The 17,029-nt window shown below is 40.9% G+C and overlaps 1 protein-coding gene across 1 annotated transcript in view; it reads left to right on the top strand.

The window, feature by feature from the left end:
- Positions 1–16,212, top strand: part of BMPR1B (bone morphogenetic protein receptor type 1B) — a 31,260-nt gene extending 15,048 nt beyond the window's left edge. The window contains exons 4-10 of the mRNA XM_086464580.1: positions 2,011–2,107; positions 2,839–2,977; positions 8,853–9,045; positions 9,487–9,784; positions 12,093–12,268; positions 13,665–13,795; positions 16,087–16,212. Coding sequence (XP_086320706.1) covers positions 2,011–2,107; positions 2,839–2,977; positions 8,853–9,045; positions 9,487–9,784; positions 12,093–12,268; positions 13,665–13,795; positions 16,087–16,212 — 1,160 coding nt within the window. The remainder of the gene's footprint in view (positions 1–2,010; positions 2,108–2,838; positions 2,978–8,852; positions 9,046–9,486; positions 9,785–12,092; positions 12,269–13,664; positions 13,796–16,086) is intronic.
- The last annotated feature ends 817 nt before the right edge of the window (positions 16,213–17,029 follow it).

The following is a 17,029-nucleotide window of genomic DNA, read 5'->3' as shown; positions in this document are numbered from 1 at the left end:
TGGCCTCTGAGGAACTCGAACTGCATTTACTTACTTTTCTGAATGGGAGAAGTCCATTAGAAACATGGAGCACAGGGTTTGGATCATTTAAAATGATCAGAATTTGATTAAGATTTCAGCATCTTTATCATCCCTCTCCCAAATGTATGTACTTGGACACACACAGGCATCATGAACAGTGGATGCTTTACAAGTTCTGGTAGTGCAACACTTGCTGTCTGTGTAGATGCGCAGACTTCCATGGCTTTGCTCTCTGGCATACTCAAGTATGAGCAAGGTCTGAATTGCTCCCTTTGTGTCTGACTTCATTACTGCTAAACACAAAAGCCCAACTTCCATTGTGGCTTATTCTGTGAAGTGGGAAAACCCTTGCTGCGGACAGATATGCAGGTTTCTCCCAGTATAAAAATCTCACTATATGGTCTGCGTGATCTGTTTATCCTCTCCGCAGCTGATGGGCTGCGACATCTTAAGGAGTTACAAACCACACATTTTAGAGGGAAGTGGCTGGCTGACACAGACTGGTTACAAAGCATGAACTAGAGGCCTTAGCCCTGCCAAGCAGCCATTGCCTTTGTGAGAGACATCTGAATTCCCTAGTGGGCTCTCGGTTTCACCTCATAGCCCACTTGGAGTGGCAAGCCAGGTAGAAATCCGCTGCGGCAGGGAGAATGATGGGCTCCAGTGTTTTCCTGATAGACATCGTGTCAGTGTCCCCTTTCAAAGGCATTGGCTGTGTCATGAATGTTTACATTGTTAATGCTCTCGGAGCTGGTAATGGCAGGTTAAAACATGACCAGTGTGATCAAAAGGTGTGTTGGTTGGCAATGTCTGTAGTGGAAAGGGGAAGGAAAGAAATAGTTTGGGGGCAAAAACAGAAGGAGAAACTGGATCTTTAAAATAAAAGAGCCTGACAGTAAGCCAGGAGTCCCTTAGGAATCTCCTTCTCTCATTACCCTTGTAAATCTGAAACGCAATAGCACTATTCCAGGATGAGTCTGTACGGATAGGTTTCTTGCATTTTACAATGCATTGGGTGTTAGTGTGAAAGATGTAAGACAGCAAGCCTGGGAGAGCTTCAGAAAACATAGTCCTCATTTGCGTTATACCAGATAGCAACTTTGGGAGGGTGGTATGTGTGTCTGCATGCTGAAATACCTTAATTTTGAGACTCTGAGAATTGGAGGAGGTTAAAGAAGAACAGTGCTTGGTTTCTTTGTTTTTCAGCAGAGGAGCATGCATGAAGGTCAGACTCGTTTATCTGAGTTGAGAATACGTATTTGGAAATTAATGGTATGCTTTAAAGGAGAGTATGAGTCTTCCATACAAGGACTGACTGAAACATTTTAATACTTTTTACATAATGGCATTTTCTACAAGTTATTTGACACATTTTCAAACTGTTTTACAAAATAGCTGCTGGAAGGATAGTGTTGCCCACCAGCATAGGAAGGACTTGCTGGCTTATAGGGCTGCTGTAGAGAGAATGGAGGAGAAAATTCCTCCCCAGGTGTTCAAAACAGGATCCAAGCGGTGGATTATTCTGCAGTGATGGAAGTACACCTTCAAGGCTTCTAGTGGCCAGATTTCTTGGCACTGGGATAGTCAGCTGTGTCTTCCCTCCTAGGATAAAAGCAATTAGTCATTTTTTTATATTAACTGCTCAATAGGATGCTACTTAATAAGAGTGATTTAAGATAGAAGCAGTAATTTTTGTATGTCCTGGCTGATCGCCTAGGTTAGACACAGAGCTATGGGTCTTAATTGATTTTTCATTCAGAGCCAAACAGGGAATTGCAAATCCAGGCAATGTTTTGCCTGAGTGAGGGCTGAAAACTCAAACAGGGTTTTGGCCTGGGGAATCCAGCAGTATCTTGCACAGGACTAAAGCAGAAAAGAAAGGAAACGGACTTGTGCTTGCTGTGCTTTGTAAGGCATCTGTGTGTTTTGATACTGACTTTGTACCACGTCCCCTTCCAAATTTTCCACCTTTCTTGTTTTTAACCCCAGACTTTGCGGAAGGAAACATCCACCATAAGGCCCTGCTGATCTCAGTGACTGTTTGCAGTATACTTCTGGTGCTTATCATCATATTCTGCTACTTCAGGTAAATAAGGAATACTTTACCAGCTTGTTAATGTTTCTCCCAACATTTATCTTTTTATAGATTCAAGAATTTGAAAAAATTGAAGTGTACCTTAAGGAAAAAGAATGAGAAACTGTAATTTTATGATGAGGAAAAATGTGTATTTTATTCATACTAGTCGTAGGTATACGTTTGTGGTGTATTTATTCACGTAGCAGCACAAACTATTTTTTACTGAGTCTAAGAAAGCCACAGGACAAATTTTATATAAGGTAAATAAACTTAAGGCTTCTAAACAAGTTTATGTGGCGAAGAACTGATCATAAAAAAGAGGGGGATAAAGGAATGTAAGTAAATATATAAATAATCTACATACATTATGGTTAAATAATTTGTCACATTTTTTAAATAGTCCCAGATCCCATGACCTTACCTCCTAAAAGACCACTGCCATCAGTAAAATAAAATTATTTACTTGGTCTGTGTTTTAAACATATTTAAGTTTCAGAAATAAAAACATTTGGTTGCTTTGCAAACTTACACCAGATTGCACAGTCTTTGAGTTTCGATGCTGAAAAGAGTTGCTAAAAATAAAATAGAAAACTTTGGGCAGTGAGTCCAGGATATTCCTCAGGGAAGCAGAGGAAGTTGTGAGTCTATAAATGAAGCAAATGTGAAGGACGATGTGCATTATTCATTGCACGTGTGTTCATTGTATTCAAAGCTAATTTCACTTTCATGTAAAACGGCAGATACAAACGCCAAGAGACGAGGCCCCGCTACAGCATCGGGCTGGAGCAGGATGAGACCTACATTCCCCCTGGGGAGTCCCTGAAGGATTTGATCGAGCAGTCCCAGAGCTCAGGGAGCGGCTCCGGGCTCCCTCTCCTGGTAAGGAAGCACTATTATTTTAATGCGAGTTTAAAAGGCAAAAATGAGTAGAGGGAGAAGACAAAATGAGGCACAAGAAATTATAGTTATATGTCCTTAGTTGTCGTTTTATTTTTTTTTTCTTTCCCAGAAATGACAAGGATTTAAATTGGAGAACAGCTGGTTTAGAAGCAGGAGATTTTTTTTTTTTTTTTTTTTTTCCCATTTAGACTAAGCCAAAAAAGCTCAGGGTTTTTCTTCCTCAGCTCGTTTCTTATTTTAGATACCATAGGCTAAGTACAGGCTAATAGAGCTCACAGAAATTCGTCAGGATTTACCCCAGTGTGCAGGACAACATCTGTCCCACTGATCTTATTTTCTTGCTTTTTATGTGCAACACACAATAGCATTTCAAACACGGACACATCGTAAAGGGAACTGTAATTCATCCAGCCTGGAACCTTTTTATATGTAGACTTCACTTTGCATTCAGAAGTCAAGAACAAATTATTTTTTCTTGTGGTGTAGAAAAGGCAGAAGTTTCACCTTCTGTGCCAGCATGGTTCTGTTCACCAAGGGCTTTTGTTTCTGGGGGTGATCGGAGTGATCGTTGCTTTCTAGCTCTGGAAGGAAGAAAAAAAAAAGTCAGGTTATTTATTTAAAATACTGCCTCTGAGAAAATGGATTAATTTAATTTTCATTTTTCAGGGATGATATGACCCTCCTGTCTCCCAAACTTACTAGTTTGTAGTAATCCTATTACTGTAGATATTGTCTGGTTTCCAAGTACTATGTACTATATATCTGTTTTTTGCCCACACATCTTTTTTCTACACCCTAAAGAAGAAATAAAATGGGAAGTTTTATAATTCTTTAAAATGAAGCAACAGGCTGAGTGGTTGGCAAAAATCTGACTAAACTCAATTTGTTCTGGCAGGAGTAAGGGCTTCAAGTCCCGTTAAAACAAAGTGCTGACTTTTTTAAAAATCCAATTTTCTGATAATTAACATAGCTATTGAGTAAAAAAGCCAAGCTGCCAAGTGGGTGCTGTGACTGGTGCTGAGCATGGAAAACCAACGGTCATTTTTCTCTGTTGAGAGAAACTCCCATCATGTAGGTCCAGGCTTTAAGAAAGCTCTGTCATATCCCATACCAATGTCCCTCTAGCATCCATGGAAAGGGAGGGATCATGCTTGTATCATCCCTAATGAGTGCTTCCAGTTGATTTAATTGTGAGGGGTTCTTGCTTTGTTTGCTTTGTTTTTTTCGTATAACACCTCCCACATTGAGGTCTTGGTCTATGCTTGGTGTTCCTACCTGCTACAGTGACATAAATAATATAATAAGTTAGAGCAAACACAAGGAACTTGGCTGTTCTTCTCTGAGAGGATGTGTTTCTAGCAGTCCACATGGGTAGCAGGTGCCCTCCGGCATCCTGTAGCAGTGCATGCCTTGGTACTTCATCCCATGACGTCCTTGAGACAAAAAACCTGGATCAATGCTGGTTGCAACTGCTTGTGCTTTATGCCTTTCTCTGTCCCACTGAGCTGGTTGAATATGGGATCTACGGTCTTACTGGTGTCCCCAGGACAGAAAAACTAACTTCTGATAATTAACTACTGTAATGGCTGAGGTGGCACCCCAACTAGATTTGTTGCTCAGTAGCTCTCAGAGCCGGTGCTCCATGAAGCAGAAACCATCCTGTCTTCTGCCAGTTCTCCTCTCTCAAGTCGTGGAGACTTTGCAGCCAGTGGACCAAGTGTTCTTCCTGAAGGCACTCTTCTCCCCTCTGAAAACGCATACATTTTTTTCACAGTCTTTCCCTTTAAGTAGTGATTTTCTGTGGAAGAGAGGAAAAATGAGAGCTATCATAAAAGTTGCACTTGGTAATAGATGTTTGCTGCATTTCCCAGATGGCTACAATCACTACAGGCTCAATAGAAATGTACAGATTAATACCTTTGGGCCCATGCCTGAAACAAGTATATAGAAAGCGCCTGGCAATAATGCTCTAGACTTTGTTGTGGAAGCATTTGTTTTTAACGGTATTATTTCTTATGCAAATACTGAAACATCCAAAGTTATTATTTCAGGAAAGTAAGATGCAAATTTATTACAAAATGTCACTTTATGCTAAACACTAATGTTTTCCTTCTGCACAGAACATTTATTCTAATGGGTACAAATATTATACCAAAACCAAGCATTATCCAAGATTTTATCGATGCTTTGACATTCAGCAAGCGTTCTTTCTCCTGACCCATTTGTTCATCTGACAGAAAAGTTTGCTGCAGGTCAAATGCTGCCAATTAAATTTTAAACCAAGAAAAAATACAGTAAGTTGTAAATAAAGGCTTTGATCCCACAAACTGGGGTGCCCAATCAGGTCTGTATGAGCAAGGAGAACTCCATTTGCCTTGACAGAGCAAGAAGTGTAGGCAAAGCTGTTGCCCCGATGGATCTACGTGCAAAATTGGGTAAGGAGATAAGACACTGGGGACATTTATTTCAGTGGTCTGTATGAAGAGTTTGCTGAGTTATAGTTTGGTCTCTACCTTTTCATGTATTTTTTTCCTAATTCCTGTTCCAATTAATTTTGCTTTTCGAGGAAATGCATCCCAGCCATCGGTCTGAGCTTCTCTCTTCAAAATATTGATTTGACTGAATTTTCATCTTCAGTAGGTGAACACATTTAGCTGAACATCAGAAAAATAGAATGCAGAAAATAGAAATAGTTGGTAATTGGACTGATTCCAGTCAGGGAGAGGAGACAAAGGGTCATGTAACCTTACCTGGCTCCTCACAAAGCTCAAGCAGCAAAATGTACAGATTTGAAAAGAAATTTGAAAAAACCCAACTACACTCAGTGTAAATAATTCACATAAATACATCATTCAGCATGCTTATGAAATCAGTTCATCCAACAATTTTGATTAGACAATTTGTTTTAGAAATCATAATCAGTTTATGATTCAAGAAAGGGCTGAATTCCTTAAAATAAAATAAATTGTTCATAGAAAATCATTTGACCAGTTCTAGCAAGAGGAAACCAGGTTAAAGGCCCTTCACATAGTATTCTGCTGCCTGAAAACCCGTAACAGAAATGTGTTTTTCATTTTCTTAATGTAATTTAATAAGGAACTTTTCATCATTAAGTATTATAATTCCATGTACTTTATGATGCCATTACATATATTTACACAAATTAAGTTATTTGAGATAACTGCATTATTGTTCAGGATGCATTTTTAAAATGGGCAAAATAGAAAGCAACAATGCTAAAATGACATTACAAAATGTTACAGCAAAATTCCAATGTAATAGAACTATTGTTCAATCACTATACGAGAGTATAAAAGAAAATAAATCAGTTTAAAAAATTAAGGCTAATCTCTGTTCTTGGCTTTCACTGATGTTAATAAAAAATAATGGCACTGAAGCCACCATCTTGGAAGTCTAATAATACCTTGCAGGGCTGAAAAAATGGAATTTGGTTTAAATGACAGGAGAAGAAAGGTGGCTGTTTTGAAATAGCTTTGCATAAATGCCACTGTATGTTTTTCTTCTTTAAATTGTCTAATATGAAAACTAGTAATTTATTTACAAAATAAATTATAATAGACCTCACCCAACAGGTTTTGAGTTTGCCTTTGGACATACATTCATGCTGCGGTGGGGTTGTGGCAGTCCTGCTCTGCATTACCAAACTGGTAGTTTCCACTGGACCTCCCAGAGATAACAAAGGAAGCAAATTATTTTAAAATCAGGTTTTGATCATTTCTGTCAGCTGAGATTGCAAAAATATTTGGGATTACATGAAATGCATATGATTTCATAGGGATTCAGACAGTGCACACTTGCTGGAATAAACTGCTTGAAATTTGTGTATAGATGTTGGCTGTCTCGGTTTGAAAGACAGATGTCTGCTGAGGAAGGCAGGAGCCTCCCTTGAAATGGAAAATGCAACCCCCTTCCCTCCAAATTATTATAATTTTGAAATTAACGGGCCTTCAGGCAAAGATATGGGGAATAGGAATAACAGTTCTTTACTAATATATATATATATATAAAACACAAGGCAGGGAAAAAAACCAACAACCCACTGGTTTACACTGTCAGAGTCAGAAATACAACCTGACACCCTGTTAGGGTGGCAGTAGCAGTCCGATAAGATGCTGGCTCCAGTCCTCCTGAAGCGATGGATGTAGTGCTGTTGAAGCAGCGATCTTGTAAAAGGGTCTGGTCTTCCTCCGAAGGTCCAGTGGTAGGTAGGTAGCTCTTGTCCTCTGGAACTGCAGTGGAGGGGTGAAACTCCTCTGGGAATCCAGTGGAAGAAGGCTGCTAGGGTGTTCGAGATCTCAGTTTATATTTAGCATGGACTGCTTGGCTCCTTCCCCCCGGGCGGAGCATCTCACAATGGGATGGGGAGTCGTGAGGCAGTTCCTTGATGGGCCATTAACAGGAGATAGTCCAGGAGCGAGTTATCGATGGGTCAGGCGATAAGGCATTGTTGTGCCCATTGACAGGAAATAGTCCAGAGGGGGGAGGCAGGGAGCACCGCCCCACCTGGTCTCAACAGCTCCTGAAGATGGTAATAGAATACTTTTTTTTCCTTTTGGCACATTTTACACTGTAACCTAGGACATTGGCAAAACTGAGACACCTCAAATTTGCACTTGTCCAGGTTTCGCCAATTGCTTGGGCCAGATGAAAAACTCCTTGCATTGGAGGCTATAAAGTTATTTTCTTTTAAAATCTTGTAAAATCCTACCAAACCAAAAATCATTAGCTGTGGACTAAACTGGCAATTGAAGCACAAGAGGCTGATGTTTTAATCTCCTCTTGTACTAGGGTGTGGCTGAGTCAACCGTGAACGCCAGTGGCTGTGTTGCAGCATCTACTTGAGTTTTTATTTGTGAATTTATAGAAATATGTGATCCGTGGACATGTGCCAATCCTATAAGAATATTAATCTCCATTTGTCCAAGAATTTTGTAGTCATAAAAGCTTGTTAAATATAGAATCTGTCCATCTGCTATGCGGGGTCTGCCATCCTTATGAAGGGTGTCTCTGCAGTGCTGCCGAGTACACTGATCTTACCCTACAGCTGCACAAATGGGTTTGACTTTAGCATCAGTTCACAGTACAGCCACTAAACAAAACTGGTAGGGAAACTAGAAAGGGCAGATTTAAAGCTGTGCTTCCATATCTTTGGAAAAAAAATCTTACTTTTTAATTCTACGTAATGATGATTATTAAAATTAATGTGGGTTCTAACTGTGTAAGTAGTGGTTGAGGTACCTAACACCAAATTTGTATTTTGAAATTACTAGGCATGGGATTTTCAAGGAAGGTGATGGGAAGCTGCTCTCATAATTTTGCTAGTTTTGGAGTGCTGATATGCTTGTGAGCCCTAGCCTTGAGTCTCAACAGTGTTAAGTATGTACCAAACATCCTCGTTTTAATTAAAAATGTGTTACCTAACCCTTTGGAATTTGGATTGGGGTGGGGTGGCCAGGAGTGTTTTCTATCAAACCTTTTACAACAAAAAAATTTCCACCAAGTGGCAGCCTCTCACAGGAAAATAAAAATTTGGGGGTTAGTAGTCAAATCTTTCCTTCACACAGACCACTTTACTTTCTTGAGAGGCCATGGTGTGTTTTGGGAACGTATGGAACAGCTTCTTCACTGTGGCAGGAATGGCCTCACCAGTACTGCGCGGTGGGGGAAACAGGAAGCACCCGCCTTGCAGGGCTTTGCTGAAACCCACGTCTCAATGGCTGCGTGTTCCCTTTTCCACCAGGCTGCTGCGCGGGAGGGAGGCGCAGAAGGAAGGAGGTGAATGCAGAAGGTTTCTGCACAGCAAATTGTAACCGCCTGTCTTGGCGTTTCACAGGTTCAAAGGACCATCGCGAAACAGATTCAGATGGTAAAGCAGATTGGAAAAGGTCGCTATGGAGAAGTCTGGATGGGAAAGTGGCGTGGCGAAAAGGTAGCTGTGAAAGTGTTTTTTACCACGGAGGAGGCCAGCTGGTTCAGAGAAACAGAAATCTACCAGACTGTCCTGATGAGGCATGAAAATATTCTCGGTGAGTGAAATTAAAGAGAATTCTTTGACTGTGTACAGGTTTCTTAAGTTTAATAATCTTCGATTTGCTGTTGTCTGATGCCCTTTCCTGTGTGCTTTCTTAGCTGCTGTGCTCTGCAATTAGCCACCCAGCACTTTTCAAGAGACAGATGTTTCAAGGTTTACTGAAACAGAAATAAAGGTTAAAAAATAATGGGGTTTGGGGGCTGTTGCTCCAAACACCACATGTCTGTTTCTGCCACCTCTTATTTCCATATCTGGGCTTTCTGAAAATATGTTAAAGGCTAGAGGTGAGGCATAGTTGCATGGAAGTAAGATGAAAGAAATTAAATACGTTATTAAAATAAAACAATTGAAGTGGCTGATAGTCCAGAGTTCTGAGCAGTCAAAAAAAAACAACCCTGAGAAGTATTAATTTGAAAATAATCTTTTTTTCTTTCAGGATTCATTGCCGCAGACATTAAAGGTACAGGATCTTGGACCCAGCTGTATCTCATCACCGACTACCATGAAAACGGCTCACTTTATGATTATCTAAAATCTACTACCTTGGACACAAAAGCCATGCTAAAACTGGCTTACTCCTCCGTTAGTGGCTTGTGCCACCTGCACACCGAAATCTTCAGTACTCAGGGCAAACCTGCTATTGCCCACCGTGACCTAAAAAGTAAGAATATCCTGGTGAAAAAGAATGGCACCTGCTGTATAGCAGATTTGGGCTTGGCAGTTAAGTTTATCAGGTGAGTAGAAGTGAGGAGGGGGAGGAAAATTTGGTAAATTAGATGCAAATTCTGGTTTAGTTGTTGACTGAGCGAGCGTGCACATGTGAGTGAGCACCTGCAGCGTATGTGCACACCTTTCAGGCTATGTCTGTGAGATGGGGCTACCTGTGCGGGTGAGGATGTTGCCTAAACACATAATGCACATGTATAAATAATAACTTTTTCATTATTGAGTACATTAGTTGTATTTGCATAAAGGTTCAGTTTTCATCACTTTGCCCTCAAGAGCAACCTGAGTATTGCTGCCACGTGCTAAAAGGATGAAGCACTGACAGGTTGAAGTCATGTCAGTAAACTTGTCACTGAAGCTTTCAGCTTCACTCAAAACCTATATAGAACAATACTAATCATTTGCACAAGTTACTAATTGGGATTTATTGAAAAGCACTCCATTTGGGCTGCCTTTTGTTTCATTTCCTACAAATCAAATTGCCAAAGTACAGATTTGATTTTTGAAATGGCTTTTAAATTTGATTTAAAAAAAATGGTTGAGTGTTTAAACAACTTAGAGCAGAGAAGTAGGACTTACTCACCCCTGGGATTTGTAAAGGAGTCATCGCTGTCTGACAGCTCTGTTCAAAAGGCGCATGAGCTCTCAGCAGTGGTCTTGGTGGTGGAAATGTGTGTTACGAAGTCTCTGATTTTTCTGTGCACAGAAATGTGGCCGTAGACTGAAGGTTTCTGTTTCAGAGGTCAGCTTTGAAATGGCATGCTCCCTGAAGTATCAAAAACAAGTTATAAGAATTCTGTACAAATCTTGAACTGAAATTACTCAGAGTGTAAGGGAAGGCAGTTTTTTATGTGCTCTTCTCGCCATTCACTTATCTGCCAGGTTTCTTGGTGAGGCTTTTACTTTATGAACCTGACCTTTCTTTAGGAGATGAGAAAGGAATATTTTTACTTTGAGGAACAGGGGCCTAGAAAATAACAGCTTGGAAATACACTATTTGCTGTAAAAGTTTCAGGGAAGAAATTCACCCTTTGCAGGTGTACCTTGCTTGACAAGTACAAAGCAGCACACTGCTTAGGGGTGAACTGAGAAGATCTAGGAACTACCAAATGTTGCTATAAAAGGTGGTGACATATGTATTTGTCACAGTCCAAATGGAATTCACATTACATACTTGGCTTATTTTCATGCTGAATCCTTCCTGAGACAGCATTTCTCAGGCAATGACCAGGAACAGAAAAAAGTAGTTGAAAGGGGTATGCTCTGCTGGAGCTAATGAGTTTAGTAAAGTCCTCTGCATTACTCATTTTATTCAAAATATTGCAAGATGGTGCAGGTCACTAGATTTATGTTACATTCTTGGAGGTATGCAGAAATACCACCAGCATATGTATGATTTAATGACTGTGTAGGTGACTGTTTCTCAGGCTCAGCTTTTTTGTGTCATTTTCATAACTTGGGTGAAGAAAATTACAGAAGAAGTTTTATAATTATGCTGTGAGACTTTGTTGTATCCATCACATTTTAAAATGTTTACATTTTGAAGGTGGGGAAAGGGAAACAGACCTTTCTAAGCAAACCACAATATATGCCATATGTTAAACTTTTAGAAACATTAAAACAGATACAGCTGAATTTGAGTTAATAATAAAAAAAAAAAAAAGAAATCTGGTAACATAATTAATGGGAATTTGCTTCCTGTTAGAGATATGTTGTCTCTTCTGGTCAATGTGTGAGGTGTGACACATTTGGGTAGATTTTTTTACACATTTACATCTGTGTGTTTACACATCTTGACGTGTAAAGGTTGGGAGAGATCAAACATAATGCATACACAAAAAATAGTTAGACTTGTCTTCCTGGCAGATCTGATTTGCTACAGCTAAGTGATACTGCCCCAGCTATTTAGTGTCCTCCATTAATTGCTAAGACTAAACCATTAGGTGGTAGAGTATGTTAAGAAAACAGCATTTAATGAAGATTTGATTGTTATCACCAGCATTAGAGCTCTGGCTAATGCTAATGAAATCTCACAAATGTTACAGCATCCCTGTTGAGTCTTATCTCCATTGTGGTTCTGCATTTGAATGCTTAACATAGCCTCAGGCGGGTCAGCCTTTTAAGGAGGGTTGCCTTCACACCAAGAGGCTTTCCTTGTAAGAACTGTTCTATTAAGATTATGCATTACTTTTGACCTTGTTCGAGAGTGGATGTGGTGAATGTACTGCTTCTCCCATCTAAATTGCTTTCTTTTCAAGCAACTTTATTGCATATTTGATGCCTTTTTTTTTTTTTTTCCCTTTCTTTTCCTTTTAGTGATACAAACGAGGTAGACATACCTCCAAATACCCGTGTAGGAACAAAACGCTATATGCCTCCAGAGGTGCTGGATGAAAGCTTGAATAGAAATCACTTTCAGTCATACATCATGGCTGATATGTACAGTTTTGGACTCATCCTTTGGGAGGTAGCAAGGAGATGTGTTTCAGGAGGTAAAGAGCTGAGAGATTGCTTTTAATTGTGTCAGCGAACTCTATTTATAACCCGAATCTTCCATTGCATCCTTTTCCCTGGGTAAATTTTTTTACTGTAATAAACAAATGTGGATAAACTGTACAGGTAACTCTTTTTTCTTCTTGAAACTTGCTTTAAAGCATCCGTCAGTGCTATTTCAACAGTAAAGATTTTGACTGTTTTAATGGCACGTTTGAAGGCAGCAGGTGCCTGCACTGAAGAAGGAATATAAACTCATCTGGGGGCCTTTTCCAATGGCAACACATTTTTGCTGGGCTGGGGATATTCAGCTATCTTAGAAAGTAAACAGTGATTGCTTTGTTTTGTTAGAGTAAATAGAAGGAGGAGGACAAACAATTTGGGGGTATGCTGTGCCACTATATAAAATAAATAATTATTTATTTTAGACAAGTAGAAACAAAACAGAGGGAAATGGCACTTATTACATCATTGTCGTACCAGTGATGTGCCCCATTTCTTTCTGTTATCAGACATTCAAGCGTGAGGACAGCAAGGATAAAGCAATGCAGCCAGCTGTAGACTTGGGGCATAGATCCATCCTTGTACGCTTAGGCTATGTGTGCTTTCTGCGTGTAGAACTCAGTATAGTGCAGGAGTGGTGGGTGTTATTACTTCTATTTTGCCACTGGGGAAAGTTAAATACAGAGAAATGACTTGGCAGCAGTTAAGTGCCAGATTGGTGGCAAGTAAGAGTAGAGCATGTCTCTCTCGGGTCTGCGCTGCCTTCACCAGACTTTATGGGTCTTAAAAGCCTGCAATATTGTGCTGAATGCTCACTCCATGCTTACCCTAGAGGAGCTGAATTTCAGTGATGAGCAATGTGATCCCTGTGTTTACAAACTGGTAAAGTGTATTGCAATGATGTGATGTAAAATCTGTAATATTGTTGTTATCATTGCTATGCACAAAGAATGGTACCTTGCCATATTCTGAAAAGGCACAGAAATCCCCGTTAATATATACCAGGTCCACTGATAAGAAGGAGACCTAAATCAAGGTTAATTCTCTGCCAAATTACTCTGCTACGGGCCTGATGCTGATAGTTCTTTCTGTGATAGCTTACTGGAGATTGCTGGACTTGACAGCAGTGGTAAAAGCTGTCTCACTGGGCAAGTTACTACACTTTCGGATTAAGGTACCTGGCCAGTCTTTACAGGGCAGTGGTTACTTTGGAACTTGGCTGTGGAATAAACACATATAAATAGGGCAGGGAAGTTATTTTAAGGAGAAGTATGTCTAATTGTTAAACAGTATGGTCAATCTGTTTTAAAATGAGAGGGGAAGAGATGAGAGGGGAAGTGGGTAGTGGAAGGTGTCTTCTGCAAGTGATGGGCAACTAATTGCTTCTTTCAGGAATAGTTGAGGAATACCAGCTTCCATACCATGACCTTGTGCCCAGCGACCCCTCATACGAGGACATGCGGGAGATTGTGTGCATCAAGAGACTACGCCCTTCGTTTCCCAACAGATGGAGCAGTGATGAGGTATCATCCCTCTTAAAATGCAGCCTGTATTTTTAATCAGAGTGAGTGAGATTGACCAAATTCTGCATAATTTTGAGTGAGAAGGAGCTTTACCACTGGTGCTAGCACCAGTTAACGGTATAACAGGTCTCAGGAGGGAACGTGACCTTCTGAGATATCCCTGCTGAAGATGTTCAGAGCACCAAGGTCCGTAGCCTACAGTATTTGCAAGTAGGTTCCTCCTGTGCTGTATACCAGATCCCACAGCGATAGCAGGCTGTGCTCCAACCTTCTTAGTCTCTCTATTTTCCTCTTGCAATCATTTTACTTTCTGCCTCTGGCATTAATAACATGAAATCAGTGGCTAGCCAAAAATTTTGAAAGATAAATTATTTGGTAGTTTATAGTGCAGTGGCAGCGTACTTGGCGTACTGGCAGCTACTTGCAGTGGCAGCGTCCTTGGCATACTGGCAGCTACTTCAGCGTGTACTGATGTGCGGGCTGTAATGCCAAGTGTTTTATTTTTTAAGGAAGGAAGTATGTCCTGTCTCTTTGAAATGAAAGGAGCATAGAGCTTTTCTGTGATTACAGGTATGGAGGCTTGGAAACACAACTTTACCATGATTTTACAATAACATTAGTGCAGGATATTTCGCTATTACAGATTGAGATGCAGTTGCACAGGCCACTAGCTGGGCTGCAACAAGGAGCACTGATCATTCACTGCTTTGCTTCTCATTTTAGTAAAGAGGGCTACAGGTATGGCTTTTCAGATGAGACATAGGATCCAGAAAATGCTTCCCAAAATAAACTAGGAGGTGAGATACTGGGGAAGAATCTGAATTCAACCTGTGGAGACTCTGTAATGAAGAAAGTTGTGCTCATGGGATCAGAGGTGAACAGCTGAGACACTGCAGGCAAACCTGTGATGCTGTGGAGGAGGGGTCATTAATCATGTTAATTGGTACAGTTTAATGCTGTAAAGTCTTTTACAGTTGCAGAAGACAGCTGCCATTTGGGAACAGCAGTGTGTAGATGAATATTCTGCAGGTAGGTGAAAGATTTAGGTGGCATGAGATGGAGGCAGTTTGGGAATGTGAGGGAAAAATAAAGCACCCTCCCTGGGAGGCTCAAGGACTTGTGCAACAGCCAGTGTGGGAAGATCTAACTGAGACTCACCTGCCTCATCCTCTCCCCAGCCAAATCCTTCTGAGCCTTCAGACCAGGAGTGGAAACGCTGCAGGAAGCGGTGTTAGTATTGATCCTAGGAAGGGCTTTTGTGCAGTGGCACACCATGTGCGTTAGGTCTGCTACCACACATATCGAGCTCCTTGAAATACCTGTTCTTGATTAATTGGTTAGCGTCATCGGTAATCCTACTTCGGGTGTTGTGATGAGAAGCAAACTTGTTAGTGCATAAAACCTTCTGTATCACCAAAATACATTGATAAAAATCCACATTAATCTGAAATGTATTAGGCTGGTCTGGGCACTGCTGGTGGGGTTTATGCTTAATGCCTTCCGGGGTCTGCACTGCTTCTGGGCCAGGAGCCTCATGAAAACGGAAGGTAAGCTAGATGAGATGGAAAACTTCTCTTTCCCTGTTGTAACAAGCAGATCTTCAGGCAGTGTAAATCCATAGGCTGACAAGGTCATCACCTGGCTGCAGTGGCTTATGTGGTGCTTTATGTTTGGAAGAAGGTGGTAGATGCAGAGCAGGGATTTGTGCTCCTTTTCCAGGCAAAGGCAATGCTGGGATGCTATCAGCAAGAGAGTTGTTGCTGGGAGACAGAGGAAGATCTGGCTGTGTTTGGAAGCGAGCAGGAGATGGAGCAGGACAGGGCAGAGCCAAGACAGGTGCTCACAGGAGGCTTTCCAGCAGGGACAGCTGGGCAGGAGCCATGGGTGTGTGCTCACGCTGGGCTGTGCGCCGGGGTCTGGTTGCTGGCCGAGAAAAACAAATTCCACTGAATTTGTACAGCAAAGGGCTCACTGTACAGAGCCACGCTTGTGTGGGTCAGGCCGTGCAGGTTTGGGCAAGCGGAAATAAGAAAAGTGCTTTTGTGGAGCATAAAGACAAGTCTAGAATATAACTTGTCATAAATTGTAAGAGTAATTGCCATGTTTGGAGAACTCTCCTTATCATACAGAAAACAAAAATTCTTGAAAAGTCATACCACCCAGCATGTTGTCTTTTTTATGGCTGCCCTTAGAAGAGACCTTTTTCCCTTGAGTTTTTTGGCATTGCCACCAACTGCAGTCTCCTCTTCCACTGACTCACGTGGGACTTTCTCTCCTTTTTCTCTCTGCAGTGCCTACGGCAGATGGGGAAGCTGATGATGGAGTGCTGGGCGCACAACCCTGCCTCCCGGCTCACAGCCCTGCGCGTCAAGAAAACACTTGCCAAAATGTCAGAGTCGCAGGACATTAAACTCTGACTTGGCCAGAAGCAGCTCTCGTTGAAGGCCCATGGAAACGGACTTTCTCGTGCAGGCAGAAGTCCTGAGGAGGTATTGGAAGTCTTCACTGAACAGTACCTTGAATGCAGTTATGCTTAAGAGGAGCTGTAACTTTGTTTGACAGCTTTTGAGGAGACTGTCCTTTGCAAAAATCGTCTGGATTTTGACATAAAAGATTTGAAGAGGCTTGTCTGCCCTTGTTTACATGGGGAAATACAGTTTTAGTAACTGGTTTAAGATTATGCATGTTGCTTTCCATGAAAGCCACTTATTATTTTATTATTATTATTGTTATTATTATTATTTTGATTGTTTAAAAAGATACTGCTTTAAATTTTATGAAAATAAAATTTTTGGTTAGAAGTAAAAAAGATGTATATTGTTACATTAAAAAAATTGGAAGAAATTGTGCTGAAAATAAAAGCAATGTGACTTTTTCATTTATAAAGAGACTATTGCACTCCAGCATTTAAAAAAAAAAGGAGAGTGGGTCTGTGCAGCTTAGAGGAGCTGTAATGGAACCTGTCTTACAATTGCCTACCTGCAGAGATGACTTTCCATAGCCCTGCGCATGCGGGCAGTTCTCACAGCGTAGAGGTGGGCCCCAATTACATCCCTGCCATCGTTAGCACGGGCGACTGGGTTCCTGTGGGTGGCCTGTCCCAGGGTAGGTGGTGCTTTGATTAAGATAACCATGAGCCGTATGAATGTGGTTCGGTGTGACTTGTTTGAAGAAGCTCTTCATGTTTCCAGGAAATCTGAGAGGTATGGTATAAGAATGATAAACAAGTTCCCC

The sequence above is a fragment of the Leptosomus discolor genome, chromosome 4, assembly GCF_034619465.1.
Source record: "Leptosomus discolor isolate bLepDis1 chromosome 4, bLepDis1.hap2, whole genome shotgun sequence".
NCBI lineage: Eukaryota > Metazoa > Chordata > Aves > Leptosomiformes > Leptosomidae > Leptosomus > Leptosomus discolor.
Note: the sequence above shows the minus strand (reverse complement) of the source record. Positions and strands in the feature narration are given on the sequence as shown.